We start from the raw sequence: 15,425 nt of genomic DNA on the forward strand, positions 1-15,425 counted from the left end.
AAAGGTTACAGTGAGAATTAAGGAGAGGATGGGAGGTTAAAAAACAGAGAAAGAATGATAAAAGATTGTGACCAGGTGAAGAATTTTCAGAATAAATGAATATGAAGGTGGAAAATTTGTAGAAGATAACAATTTATGAAATAAGACCATTTTTGTGTGTAGCTGAGGTGGAGTGGAGGAGTAGATCATGGTAACTGAGTAAAATAAGAACCTAGGAAGTTGGGGTGCTTAGGGGAAATCAACATGTATGTTGAAGTTCCTTAGAATGAAGGCAGAAGTTGGGCAAAGACAGAGACAGTCGGACCTAGAAATTATTGAGAAAGGGAAAATGTCCTTCAGATTAGTAGATAATGGCTATTAGGATCTATATTTGCTGATAAATTTGTTTAAGGTGAACCCTAAAAGGAGTTTGCTGAGTTATAGTAGTAGAGGAAGAGTCTAGAAGTGGCAAAGAGGAATAAGAAATATTCCAGTTTCACTGAGAAGACTGGTGAGTTGGGGCAATTTGGGAAAAGTATAGGCAGTGCTGAAAATGGTGGTCCAAGAAGTAGTTTTCATCAGGAAAGAGTCAGTCTCAGTGAGTGCTAGAAGAAAGATAAAAATGAAAATATTTTAAGTATAAGAAACTTTATTAACCATGGAGGAGGTGAAAGGAAAGTTAGATCTAGAGGGGACTTTGGGAGAATATTTGTGGCATAATATTTGTAAAATACATTGCAAACTTTAAAACACTATTATTCAGATTCCAGACTCTACCACTTATGACCTGCATGACCTTTGTCAGGTTACTTATCCTCTCTGGAACTCAGTTTCCTCATCTGTAAAATGGAAGAATAGATGACCTCTAGTTAGTTCCTGTTCTAAATCTATGACTGCTTATCATTTCACTTTCTGCTATTATAATAGTTCAACATCTCCCTGGAGCTGGGGCTTTTAATTATTGTTGTGTGTCCTGCTATCCTTGGGAGTCTGATAATGTCTTTGGACAGCTTCTTAGAATTATCTTTTTAAATGCATAAAATAATAGAATTACAAAAGAAACCAGTTATATTGAATTATAGTTATCAAAATATTTTTAAACTAATTTCATGGGCTTCTGGTTAAGAACTGCAGTCTTAAAGTCTGATATAAATGAAAATTAGTTTTGCAGTTATTTTGAGAGCATACCATACTACATTATGGCCAGAAAGCAGTCATTTCTGACAGCCTTAAAAATTAGAAATTGACTCTCCATTAAAAATATTGGGATCATGTAAATGATTTTTTTAGTGTTTCACTATAAGCACTTAATAAACAGTTGTCAAGTAAATGAAAGAATATACTTAAAAATGAATTAAGATAGAGTCTGTGCTTTTTATGCCATGTCTCTAGGCATTAAGTATTATTTTAAATTCTGTCTATATAGGCACTGTGGGGTTTGCCATATGGAAGTTTACCTAGAAAAACAGTTCCAAGAGCTGAAGAAGCAACTTCCCAGAACTTTGGTGTACTCTATGACTTCAATGTAAGTGTCTTTCCAGAGAGAGAAGCATTGCCCTAATGTCCAGAATTAATCCAACCCTTTGGGCTCCAAGGGCTTGGTTTCCAGAATACACTCAACATTTCAGAAGCAAAAGTCTCATTCTTCTACATTGGAAATGGGTAACAATCTACTGGAAAGCCTTCTCTGAACAATTTTGGGGATTTTCTTAGCTATGGTGGAAGAATTCCAAATTAACCTGCTGTAAGAGTACTTTCTTGTGTAAAAACATGTCTAAAACTTGAGTGAATAGGTAATTCTTTGTAGAATGCAAAGAAAAGAAGGAACCATCTATACTTTATTAGACTGTAAACGCCTTGAGGGAATTAATCAACCATCCCTTATCTTCTATAACATACTGTAGCACTGAATGCCTCATATTTTTAAAGCCAAAAAAGCCAAAAAAAGAAGAGCAATTTTGACTTAATGTAGTTTTGCTTTTCCTTGAGAGTTTACATATGTCCTTTTTTGGCAAAGATAGTTGAAATTCTCCTGCCTGCCCAGTAGAATCAAAACTTTCAGACTTGAAAAAAGAAACACCCTTCCTTCCTAAACATTTGTGCTTCTAGAGTTCTTTGTCCTCTTTGGGCAACAATGGTACTTGATGATAGGAATATTTAAATTATTCCACTGGCTTTTGTCTACTTACCAAGAATATTTCATGAACTGGACTTAAATCTGTGGCAATGAGACATGAACTGAACCTTATGTTCAAAATCACAGCTAGAGGAAAGCTGAAGTGTTGTTGGATGAGGTATGATCATCCCATGGAATCCTTGGAAGGTAGTTCAAAGAAAGTAGAAAATAAGGGATATATCTTAAATAGAATAGAAATAAAGAAAAGAGGTAGAAAAGTAATACTTCTGAATAGAGCTGTTCATATGTTTTATGTGATGCCATGCCTTTTTTTTTCCCCGAAGTATACTGTTTTCCCTACTAAGTTATCAGTGGACAAATGCAGATCTTCCATTTCTTGCGTATATCCCACAATGCAGTGTTAACTTAGTAGGATTACCCAACTCCTAGTTGACTGACTTTTTGAAGGAGGGAGAGGGACATAGATTTGCAACCAGGAGAGAAATCAGAGATTACAGGAGTCCACTGAATGGTGTAGTGAATAGAGTTCTAGAGTTGGAATCAGGAATACTTGAATTTAAATTCTCCCTCAGACATTTTTTAGCCATGTGACCTCAAGCAAATTAATTAATTTCTCTCAACCCCTCCTCATCTGCAAAATGAGAATAATGAAAATAATATATATAAAGAACTTTGAAAACATTCAAATATTAAGTAAATGTTAGTATTTATTATTATTATCTTCTATATAGTAAATTACAAAACTATGATATAAATCTAAGTCTTCTCTCTTAAAATCGTGTTTTATATTATGTTGCCTCTCTCATCTTCTGAAAGCTAAATCATACCCAACACAAGAAACCATTGGCTCTGGAAGAAGAGAATAGCAAATTGTTTTGGGCAGAGATAAAAGCATACTTTAGAAAATTATTTGTTTGCTTGTAACATTTAAAATATTAAAATATTTAGCTAATTATTTCCCCAAATTAGAGAAGGTATAAAGATACAAAAAGATATATTATATATCTATATGTATATAATACTTTTTAAGAGGTTCTTAGTTTCTGAGATGGAAAAAAATCAACATAAGAAGGAAAACTAGGGCAGGGTGATCAGGGCTTAATCCCCAGGCCAACATTTAGAGAGTGCTGATTATACTTTTTCAGTAACAGTAAAAATAACTGAGCTTAACAAATAGTTATCAAGGAAGATCTGTTTAGAATAACAAGTTGACTTTTGACCTGAGAACTCTTCCATAGCCTGATCTACCTTATTCCACATATTCCTTCAACCTTGATTTTATTTGATTTTAAAAGTTAATTTGAAGTCATTTCATGCTGCTTGCCCTGGGGCTGTTTGGTGATGCTTTCCTGGGTACTAAAATTTCTAGTAATAGCTCTGATCAAGGTACAGAATAAACACAATCACCTTTTGGGACCAATATTTCTGAGCAGGCTGTGAAGTACTTTACCACCCACATGAGACTGACCTTCCTTTCTTTAAAAAAAATCTTGTTTCTCTTCTTCCACCCCCCCCCATTCCTTTTCTCTCTTTCCTTTCTTTTCCTTTTTTTCCTCACATCAATTCGGTATACCAGTTCTTAAGTGTGCCTATTACATGGCCCCACTTGGACCAGGTGAAGATGTTGACATTGACTGGGATAGAACCCTAGAAAAGGAATGTACTCACAGGAGCATAGGATATGGAAAAGCCCACAAAAATGTGACAAACCAAGTGAAAAAAGATTAAGTCTCACTTGGCCTATACTACCCATAAGGGAAGAATATTGAAAATTTTAAAAATAGAAAATGTTTTGTGGAATAAGTCACTTGTAAAACAGCTCTATGCTCAAATGTTTTCCTTATATTTAAATTTCCAGACCAAACACACAGACACACAAAGACATAGATAACACACAGAAACACACACACACACATATGAATACCCTTTCCCAGGGGCTAACAAATAAATTTATGGAAAGATTCAGCAAAACATTAGAATATGCTTTCAGGATTTTTGTCACATTTAATTTTCCCACAGTTTTTTAGAAAGTAGCACAAAAAACCAAGCCTTCCACATTGCTTGATTTGGTAGGTAGGAGATAGTGCTCCCATTTAACAGATGGAAAAATAGAAATTCCTACTGCCATAGATGAGTTATGCAAGGACAGCCCAAAAGTAATAGAGCAAGGCAAGAGAATTTGTTCTTAAGTTCTATTTCTGCATCTTATCCATTATTATGCGTTTTGTCCTTGTGTCTCCAGTACCTAGTATGAAACCTTGTATGTAGAAGGTCCTTAATAATTGTGCATTGAATTATCTGATTGCTAAACTCTGAGGATTTGATCATACCAAAGAGGGAATTCTCTCCATCTCTCTCATACAGTGGCACATCATTTATTTTGAGAGTTTTTTTTAATCTTCATTAATTGTGGTTTGGCCACACCTCATCATATACTTAGGCAATTGATTCTTTGAATTCAAGAGTATGACTTTACACCTAACCCTGTAGTCACTTTTTAGAGCCTGCTATTAGGTGCCTCTTTGCCAGTAGGCTCAGCAGCAGATGCTCATCTTACAGTGCTCTCAGAATAAACCTGTGCCACCTTTCTTCATCATTTGTCAAAACACATCCACAAGATCTCTCTGCAGTCTTGGGCAGGGCTCTGAGTGTCACCACGGGCTTCTCTGTAGATCTCTGACTATGAGCTCTGGAGTAGCGGCAAAGACCCATCAACTATTTGGAGGTTGGAGTCAACACAATATAGAGGAAAGTGAGAAAGGCAATGGACCATTGCTATTCCAAATCTTACTTGGTGATTTGGGTCCATGCTCTGATATCCCAGCTTGATCTGACTTTGACTGCTTGTTACCACTAATCTTTTCTGACCCATGTTTTTTTTTCTTGACAAACTTACTCAAAAACATATGTGACCCCTAACATTTGGTGGGGTTTTTTCTGGATTGTCATGTTGCCAAATGGAGGAGTTTTGTACATTGCTATTGTTTTCCATTGCAGGTGGAGAAGCCACAGCTTTTCTTATTTTTTTTTTATTAGAACAGTCAAATATAGCATAGGTCATTATGGGAAATAAGGTGGTGTTCAGTGTTTTTACCTTGATCTTGTGAGCTGCTTTCTGGTCTATCAAAATTGCATAGATGAAGCTGAAACAAAGCCAGGTAGCTAGCTAATCACCTTCTGGATAAAAAACAGAACCCAAACCCAAACCTAGATAAATCTATTTTTGCATGTAAATATTGATTTATATATAATAGTTATATATAATGTATATATATTATGTTACATAATATAACATAATTTATGAATATATATATAATGTATACAAATATTATATATGCATGTATATGTATAAATTGGCTTTTATATGTCACTAAGATTTGAAAAGCACCTCACCAATATTATCCCATTTTATACTTGTAATAATTGTGGGCAATAGGTGCTATGATCCCCATTTTGCAGATGAGGAAACTGAGCCTGAGATTAAGTGACCTATCCAGGGTTTTTAGCTAGTAAAAGTCTTAAATTGGATTTGAACTCAGGTCTACCTGGCTTATGGTACAATAATCCATTCATTGCTCTATCTAGTTTCCATTCCACCAAACATAGTATCATAGATTTAGAGATTGATAGAACATTAATGATCATAGTCTGATTCTTCATTTTGTAGAACAGGCAACCTAGTCTCTCAGAAATGGGGTGGCTTGGCAAATGTATGAATGAAAGGTGTTATATTGTCTTTTTTGTGTGTAAAACATTCATTTTCTTAATTAAGTCAAACATTTACCTAAAAATATCTACACTTTCTTTCTTACAAACCTTTGTTTTCATAAAAGGTGCAAAGATAAATATGAATTCCAACTCTGTCTAATCCATATGATTGATTATTTATAAAGGATAAATTTAACTACAAAGGAAAAACATTTTTAAAAGCCTTGTAATTATCACTGCCATCTTGATAAATAGGAAAATTTACTTTGATGCTCTAATTGGACCACATTGCAAAGGCTATCATGGCAGTTTTATTAAGGCCTGGTTGACTGTGCATTATTTGTCTTCTATTCATGAACCAGTCTAGCTGAAGTTGAAGAGGTACATAACCAAGATCATTAGAGAAGGACAGATTTTTTCCTCCAACCATCTACCAAGGTTTAGTAAAGGATTATGATTTCTATTGGTGTTTGGTACATTCACCCAGAAAATTACAAATCTTTGAAGTATTGAAATAAGAAATTATTCCCAGAAGTGATCACTTGGGGCTAGTTACATTTAATTGACTAAACTAGAAATAAATCTCTTAGAGAAATTATGATTATTATTGTTTTTTCATTGATATTTAAAACAAATAAGTTAGCAAATAATGTAATCAAAATGAGATAGATCTCTTGAAGAAAAATATATGTTTAAACAATTTATATCTTAGATATATAAGAAATCCTCTGCAGTGTTATAGTATATATCTTAACATAAACTTTTAAATGTTTATGCTCTCTTCTGAATCTATTTGAAACTCTTTTCCCTTTCACTTAGTTTTCTTTTCTTCAAAATGTAATTATAGACTAGGCATATGGCAGTCAGGTGAACTTACTTTCCACCATTCACACAAGTCTTTCCATGCTTCCCTTTTAAAATTGTTCCTTATATTTTGGTAATTCTCCATTGTGTTAAATAATAGCACCATGAATGAGCCTTCCTGAAATTTGTGATGGCCTTTGGGGAAAGGCGAGGCAGTTTTGGCACCAGTTGATACTATATTCATGCCTATTGAGTTCATGAGACGGCTTCATTCAGAATGATATGGTTTGTGTCTGTCCATATGTGTTTTTGCTCCACTTTACAAAGCTTTGCCAATGTCATTAGCTAGCAACCATCATCAGATTTTTGAATCCTTTTCAAACTGTAGAAGTGACTTGATTTTAATGTGGATTTAGAGTAAACTGAATGGTTTCAGAATTAATTTAGGCTCAATCTGTCACAGTTTAATTTAACTAATTTTAGAACACTTCTATCCAGATTAGTTCTGAACTTACTTGAAGTACAGACTTTCTACATGGAATGATTTGAAGGGAACTTGGGAAGAATATTCCTACAAAATATCACTTGTTATAGTTATTGATATCATAAAGACTTTTGATAAAAGAATATAATATACTTCTTGATAGAAGAAATGAAAGTCACTGAAAGTATGTTTAGGGCCACTGATGCTTTCACTCAGGACCTTAAACTTTAGAGGTTACAAAATTTAATACAATTCTCCTATCAGGTTAGAAACAATTGAGCTGAACATTTCATAAGAATATGGAACAATGAAAAGAACTCTCTGGTGTCAAAGGACCTGTATTCAAATCACACATGTGAAGTTTAGTACCTCTGTGACATTGGGCAAAGAACTTAACCTCATTGGGTTTTAGTTTCCTTATCTGTAAAGTAAGGGTGGACTGTCTCTAAGGTCCCTTCGAGGTCTAGATGTATGATCTTATAGTACCATGATGAATAATTAATTAAAACAGGAGGCTATAACTCATCTGTGAGCTGCTATAATAACCAATTATTTTTTCACGAATTTCCCTGGGATTATCCTGGTCTTTGACCTATGCTTTATATACCATTAAGAAGTTGAAATTTATTACATAATCCTTGCCTTGAAAACAAGTGTTCTTAACCTTTTTTTGGTATTATGGACACCTTTGGAAATACAGTGAAGCCTGTGAACTTTTTAGGGGTAGAGAAAAGTTCTTAAATGTACAAAATAAAATACATAGGACTAAAAGGTAAGCAATTACACAGAAATGCATTTTTACTTTATCTTATGATTATTTTTAAAATTTACACAGCATTATATTTAACTGAGTTCTAATAGTAAGAGAAGAAAAGTAAACATAATGGTGGTAATGGCATAAATCTGTGGAAAGTGATATATTTTGGAACTTATTCTAGGCTACTTAAACAAATCATGGTTGGCCTAAAGCAGAATGGTTAAGGAAGGAAATTTATCTCAAGTGTTATTAACTTTGGGGTTATTTTCCTTATTTTTCCACACAAGCCCTTTTCATCTTCCCTATACTAAATAGTTAGGGATGTTTAGCCTAGAAAGGGGAAGATTTGATTGGGGGCAGAGGAAGACATGAGAGCTTTCTGTAAGTTTTGAAGGGGTTTTTATGGGTAAAGAGGATTATACTTGTTTTTCTTGGATTCAGAGAACAGAAATAAGAGCAATGGATAGAAGTTACAAAGAGGAAGATTAGATTTGGTGCAAGAGAAAAGGAAACTTCTAACAATCAGACTTAACCTAAAGTGCCTCTTGAGGGTCTTTTTCATAAGCAATATTCAAGTAAAAAATTGGATGGATATTTATCAGGTTTCCTAGTTTGGGTACACATTGGCTCATACTGTCTTGTTGTTTAAGAGAAATTAAACTTGAGATACTTTTGAGCAATAAGAACTGGAATTTTGAAATGCTTTGAATGCAGAAAGGATGACAAATGATTCTGAGGTTTGACCCTGGAAATGTAGGAGGGTAGAAATATATCCCAAAATAGCAGTTGATTTGAGTAGTGGGAAAAGTTCCAGGCTATCCTCTGCTTATGTTACCATACCTTTGTAATACCTTAATTTTGGTTTACCAAATTATAAGTTCATTGAAGGATAAGAACTATTTCTAATTCACTTTTTAAAACCTCTCTCAGTTCATCAGTTTTAAAATCTCTCTCCCTCCCTCCCTCTCTCTCTCTCTCTGTCTGTCTCTCTTTGTCTCTCTCTCTCTTTCTCTCTCTCTGTCTGTCTCTCTCTCTCTTCTCTGTCTGTCTGTCTGTCTCTCTCTGTCTCTCTCTCTGTATATATACATACATGTGTATATGTACATGTATATACATATAGATAGAAGTGAACTATACTCTCAAATGTTACCCATCCTATTTAGAGCTGAATGAATATAATCAATATTCCTTAGGGAGAATACACAAGTCACATTTCAGGACTCCAGGTGACCAGCTAGGTGACTAGAAATGCTCTTGGAGACTTTTGGAGGATATGTTCACATCTTTTACTTACAATATAGTACTTCTACTAGTGAACACACACACTTAAAAGCACCTTCTACCTGACGCCTTTCCAGATCCCTCCCAACTACTAGTGCTATACCACTTATTTTCTGTTTATTTTGGATACACTAATATATTCAGATAAACAGAATTTAAGCTCTTTTGAGACCAGAAATTTATTCATCTCCCTCTTATTGTCCCCAGCGCCTAGCCAGTGCCTGGCATATAGTACCCTAATAAATGTTTGTTGATTGATAGAGCAATGTAAGAGTGCTATGGGAATGGACTTATGACAGGACAGTGGCTTCTCTTTTCAGCTGAGCAGGCCTCTGCCTGGAAAAACAACAACAGCAATAACAAAACTTGCATCTGCTTAGAAATGTTTGAATTTTGAATACATCAATGATGCCAGTCTGCTAGGCTGCCAAACTATTCTTCCTCCAAAGAAAAACAATGGCTTTCATGCCCAGAGTCATAATCCAAGATTGAAAATAAATATTCTGCTGTGCTCTCTTGCATTTAACGATATTCCTTTTGGTTCTCTTTATCCTTGGGTTTTAGGGTAGGGCACAATATTCTGTCCTCTTTTACGGATATTACGACAATGCACGGACGATTGGAAACATGAATTTCAGGATGCCTCTCTCCTATTTTCTGGTGGGAATCATGTGCATTGGATACAGCTTCCTGATTGTCATCAGAACGTAAGTTCCATCTGCCCTCTGGGAAGGAAAAATGGTTTCTGTAACCAAAAAAATAAAAAAAAGAAGAGGGAGGAGGTAGGGGAATAATTTGAGATCTGGGTAAAATTATTGTGTCATTTTGGTTCCAGAGAATGCACAAATGAGAGGAGATGATATACAGTTTTAATATCAGGACTGATATGAGATTGATACTGCTCCAATATGGTACACAAGGTCTTCATATCACTTTTCTTTGCTTGAATTGATGGCTGGCCACTTATAACACTAGTAACTTTATCAGGCTTGAGCAGTTTTGAGCCAATATATGTCTTTTAGTACTATAAAGGAGTGAGGGAATTGCTCACTCTGGGCTCAGAAAACAGCTGTTGACCCTTCTTTATCCACTCCAAGATCCTCGATTTTAGTTCTTTTTGCTCATTTTTAGAAATCTGAAGTTTTTTTTGTTATTCTTTGAAAAACTAGAATAATCATTCAACTACTTCAGCAAGATAAGATAGTAAAAGAACAAATGTGTTCAAAGAGACCACCACAATTGGATAATACTGCATTCTCTCGCAAAAAGGATACATGTTGGGAACAAGATTAATTGTATGGCTGTTTTTGCTCCTGCACAAAATATATTTTTCAATAATAGGCATAAGAATATTGCAAGAGAACTAAGGTATCCACATAAAATTGTGGGCTCTGCCCACTTAGTAACTAATAATATATGCCAGCTTCACTTGAGAGTTCCAGGTGCAACCACCTACCTTCAGTGTACCAAGTCCCTGCCAGGATTTGCGAACATCTTTTCGATAAGCACAGAGTTTCTTCACAACTAGTTTTTAGGGGTTTTTGGTTATTCCAGGTTATTCCATGATACCTTAGAAAAACATGTGAGGTATTTACTTAAATTGTCTAGACATATCCACTTTGGTGAAGTCAGGATTAAAATTTAATTTAATAAGTATTGGTTTGGTTTGCTTTTAGACTTCCTGGCTAAGAAACTATGGGTTATTTCTCTTTTACCATTTTTACTGTGAACTTCACTGACCAGAAAAGAGTCTTAAATGTTACCAATGTATTCTTGATTTTCAATGACTACAGAAGTAGTATTTATTGCATAATTTTTAAAATACAGCTTTGTAAAAGCTTTGCTTTTAAAGTGACAAATAAGATGGTATAAATGATTACTTGGTAGCTATCAAGCCAACTTCAGCTTCAACTTTAGGAATATCCATTAATTTCCCCATTTCCCCATACTCATTCGAAGTAGTCAGCTATATTGAAAATCTTAACTGAGTTTACTGTTTTTTCTGTTTTGTTTTTTAACAATTTGATTTGGCTTGACTCTTACTTGTGGTCTGAGTTCCTGGTTGCTTGCTACCTGATTGGCTTGTGGCTGAAGTCCATTGGCAAATGTAAAAGCTATAGTGATTATACTGGGGGCAATTCTTTGTAAACAGAATTAATAGCTAGATAAATGCTATTGTTTTACTCTGTATTTAAACACAAATACCTGTGAACTCCACAAGTTACTCAGAAATGAGAAAGTTTGGGCATCAAATCAGTCATTTTTGGAGACTCAGGGATTTTTCCACAAAATTACTAAAAAGATCCAAAAAAAGTTTTGCTTTTTGCCAAACCTCAAAAGGAATTTGATTTCCCCCAACCATTTGATTTTAAGATCCCCACTTAGAGGAATGAACAAAAATCTGGGCATTTGAAAATTTGGGTTCTAGCCCTAGAACTTCAGACAAATTCTTTCTACCTTCCATGCCCCCTTCAGTAAAATATAGGTCATACCTTTGGCTATCTACAACTGCTGGGAAGGTAAAACTGGAAAATTGCTCATTGTGAAAGCACTTTAAATCTTTGGAATGAATACACCATACAAATCTAAGGAATTATGATTATGTTTCTAAGAGAGAAGAATAATTTGGGAGTGGCTATAGTAAAATAGGTCAAAGATAATCAGCTTCCCCTGCTCTTCCAGTAATACCAAGTAAAACTTTAGGGTCATCGGTAATGTCTTAGAGAATGTTCCCAGAGCCATGATCAGATTTTGAAAAGATCTACTTCTCCCAATCAGTGGAAGTTCTAAAAATAGAAAATGAAAATACACAGGTTTTAGAATTACATGACACCTCCTGATTCAATAATATAGACCAGGACTTCTCTATTAGTAGCAATGCAATCATCCAGAACAATTTAGAGGGACTTATGAGAAAGAATGCTATCCACATCCAGAGAAAGAACTGTGGGAGCAGAAACACAGAAGAAAAACAACTACTTGATCACATGGGTTGATGGGGATATGATTGGGGATGGAGACTCTAAATGAACATCCTAGTGCAAATATCAATAACATGGAAATAGATTCTGATCAATGACACATGTAAAACCCAGTGGAATTGCACATCAGCTATGGGAGGAGGTGGAGGGAGAGGAGGGAAAGAACATGATTCTTTTAACCAGGGAAAATATTCTAAATTGACTAATTAAATAAAATTTTCAAAAAAAACCCATAATATAGACCAGGTACAAAGGTCATATATAAGACATGAGACCTAGAGCAAAATTGACTGCTACAGATCAAGTAAAGAAATACATACTGATGTCTCATTCTAGATACTTATATGTATCACCAATGCATAACATTTAGATACAAGTATAACCAAGTTGGTTATACTTGGCAAGTTACTTAACTCTCTTGGCTTCAGTTTCCTAATTTATAAAATAAAAGGATTAGATTAGATAGCTTCTAAGTGACCTTCTAGCTGTAAATATATAATATATTATATATATATGTATATATAATATAATTCATTCACATTTACCATATTTTTTTGCTTGTTGGTGTTTCCTGCTCCTCACTACCTCTTGCATCCTGGAGCCAACATTGCTACTTCTGCATTCCAATTCTATGCCAGAAATGAGGGCCACTTTGGAAAGTGGAATAAACACTGGGTAATGATGATGACAGTGATGATGATGGTTTGGGGTTGGAGGACCTGCATTTGAATCTCAGCCCTGTCACTCACTAGCTATGTGAACTTGGGAAAATCACTGAATCTCTGTTTCTTAGTGCCTCCTCTACAAAATAAGGATGTGGGGCTAGCGGTCCTCTTAAGTCCAAATGCAAGATCCTAAATTCCTTGGTGGTTCTGGGAATAGACCATGAGGCCTGGAGTCAGGAAAACCCAATTTCAAATCTGAACTTAGATACTAAGTGACGTATGATGCTGAGCAGGTCACTTTACTTGGCCATAATCCATTGGAGAATGAAATGATGAACCTCTCTTTGCCAAGAAAATTCCATGGACAGTATGGTCCATAGGGCCACTAGGAGTCAGACATGACTGAAAAGTAACAACAACAGCTATGTTCACAATGCAAAGCCCCTCTTTCAATCCAGTCAATTCTTTTGGTTAGAGCTCGGTGGGATATGTACATCCTGTTCCATGTAGGTAAAAGGTAACCATATGCCTGTTGATGCTATATTGTCAAAGAAAACTGATGAGACACCAAGAGACTGTCATAAAACTTTTGTTCTGACAATTTATATGACAAAAGACAAAAAAACAAAAATATCTGTAGTGAGGCTTTGAAAGAAAATTGTATGTACTAAATCAAGTTTTTTTTTCTTCCCATCATTCTTTTATAACACTCCTTCTGCTATCACTCTTTTCTTTACTGTACTTTTCCCTAATTACAAAGAGGCAACTAAAGTAAATAAGTGAAAAAATGGTGGGATAAGTATATCTCACCGGCTCTTCTATGTATTTTACACATCTCTGTCCTCTCTGGATTAAATTTAATTCAATTCAATTCAGAAAACTTTTATTAAACTCTGTGTCAGGGTCTATACTAGACTGGATACCTGTCTGTTATCTGTAAAAATGAGGGGATTCTCCAAGATATCCTGTGAGGCTGGATTTGAGTCAGAAAGATCTGAAGTTGAACCCTGATCATATACTAGCTCTGTGACCCTAGGCAAGTCACTTAATTTGTCTCAGGCTCAATTTAAGATGAGGATAATTGGTGCTAGGAACACAAAAGCAAAAAAGAAAATGAAAGAGGAAAAAAAAGCAAAAAAGAAAGTCCTTGTTCTCAGGCACTTACTTTCTATTAGATACTTTTTTGTCCTCCAAAATACTTTCTCTTTACTTTTTTTTTAACTCTTACCTTCTTCTTAGAATCAATACTAATTGGCAGTTCCAAGGCAAAAGAGTGGTAAGAGCTAGGCAATTGGAGTTAAGTGAGGTCAGGTTTTAACCCAGCACTTAGCTGCCCCTTCTCTTTACTTTCAATCAAAACTCTTATTTCTTTAGTGTCCTGAAGAAAGAAAAGTAATTCACACTAAGATTTTAATACCCAATAACAGCTGGTTCTATTATCACTTCCAGAGATATTTGAATTTTTTTAGAGAGGCTGCTTAAAGTCACTAAAGATAAGGCAATGGAACCCATGTATGACCTCTTTAAAAATTAGGCCTGCTTCCAAAATTTGGTTCTCTAATAGTGCTATGACTGGCTCCTGAGGCAGCATGCAGCTAAATCTCTGAAGATGTGCTCTGTACATACATAAGACTGAGATTGCTTGAGATATCATCTTTCCCCCTTTCTTTGTACAAGAAATCAATAAGTACTTAAAACCTAAAGTTATTATCTTTTAGTACCTTCTGCCTTCTAGGTGCTTAATGAGCTGAATTGTTTATTACAGAATCCAACAATGTGAGCACTATTATTACCAAGGAGGTAATACATGGGAATAAAGCCATTAGTGATGCAAAGTAAATTCCAGCCATTTAAGAAATATTCAGATATTAACAGAGACAATTATAGAAAATGGAGCAGTAGAGCAAAACAAAACAAATAAACAAAACAAAAACAATGTGGTATATTGTACAATGTGTAAGTAATACCTGTTTGGATTTTTATTTATAAGGAAGAACCAAGTTTTCTAGGTTGGGAATCTTGTTGGTGCTAAGATTATCTTCAGAATACCATTAAGAGACTAGAAGGATGTTTCAAGGGTCTTTTCATTATATATACATTTAAGCAATTTTCATTTTTTTCAACCAAAATTTCCATTGAGCTTCTCTTTCTTGAGTCCACTCCAATTAATTCTTGCCTTTCAGCACCTTTCCATTGCCTTAACTATGGTTCTTTCTATGGAATCTTTAATGTGGGAAGATATGACTAAAGATTAAAAAAAAATAATAGGGCAGTTAGTCAATAAAGACTTATCAAATACACACTATGTGTCAGGTACAATGATAAGTGCTGGGGATACCAAGAAAAAAAAAGAAAGATAGTCTTTGCTTTCAAGTTGGGGAAGACAATACACCAAAGGAAGCTGAAAAGGAGGTCAGGGGGGAAGTTAAGAATGAATATCCTGAGGCACTATAGAGAAGTCAGAGAACTCCTAAAATGGTGCAGCCAGGTGAGAAATGAATAGGTGTTCTAAGCTGTTCTGAGGACAACACCATCAGAAACACACACACACACACACACACACACACACACACACACACACACGCAGACTATTTGAATTTTTAACAAAACAATAACAATAATCAGAGAC

General features: G+C 34.9%; 1 protein-coding gene across 1 annotated transcript in view; it reads left to right on the forward strand.

Annotated features, from left to right (window-relative positions):
- TMC1 (transmembrane channel like 1) overlaps positions 1-15,425 on the forward strand; it is a 209,765-nt gene that overhangs the window by 134,925 nt on the left and 59,415 nt on the right. The window contains exons 8-9 of the mRNA XM_056806326.1: positions 1,406-1,504; positions 9,715-9,857. Of these exons, the coding sequence (XP_056662304.1) occupies positions 1,406-1,504; positions 9,715-9,857 (242 nt within the window). The remainder of the gene's footprint in view (positions 1-1,405; positions 1,505-9,714; positions 9,858-15,425) is intronic.

This window comes from Monodelphis domestica, chromosome 7 (genome assembly GCF_027887165.1).
Source record: "Monodelphis domestica isolate mMonDom1 chromosome 7, mMonDom1.pri, whole genome shotgun sequence".
Classification (NCBI taxonomy): domain Eukaryota; kingdom Metazoa; phylum Chordata; class Mammalia; order Didelphimorphia; family Didelphidae; genus Monodelphis; species Monodelphis domestica.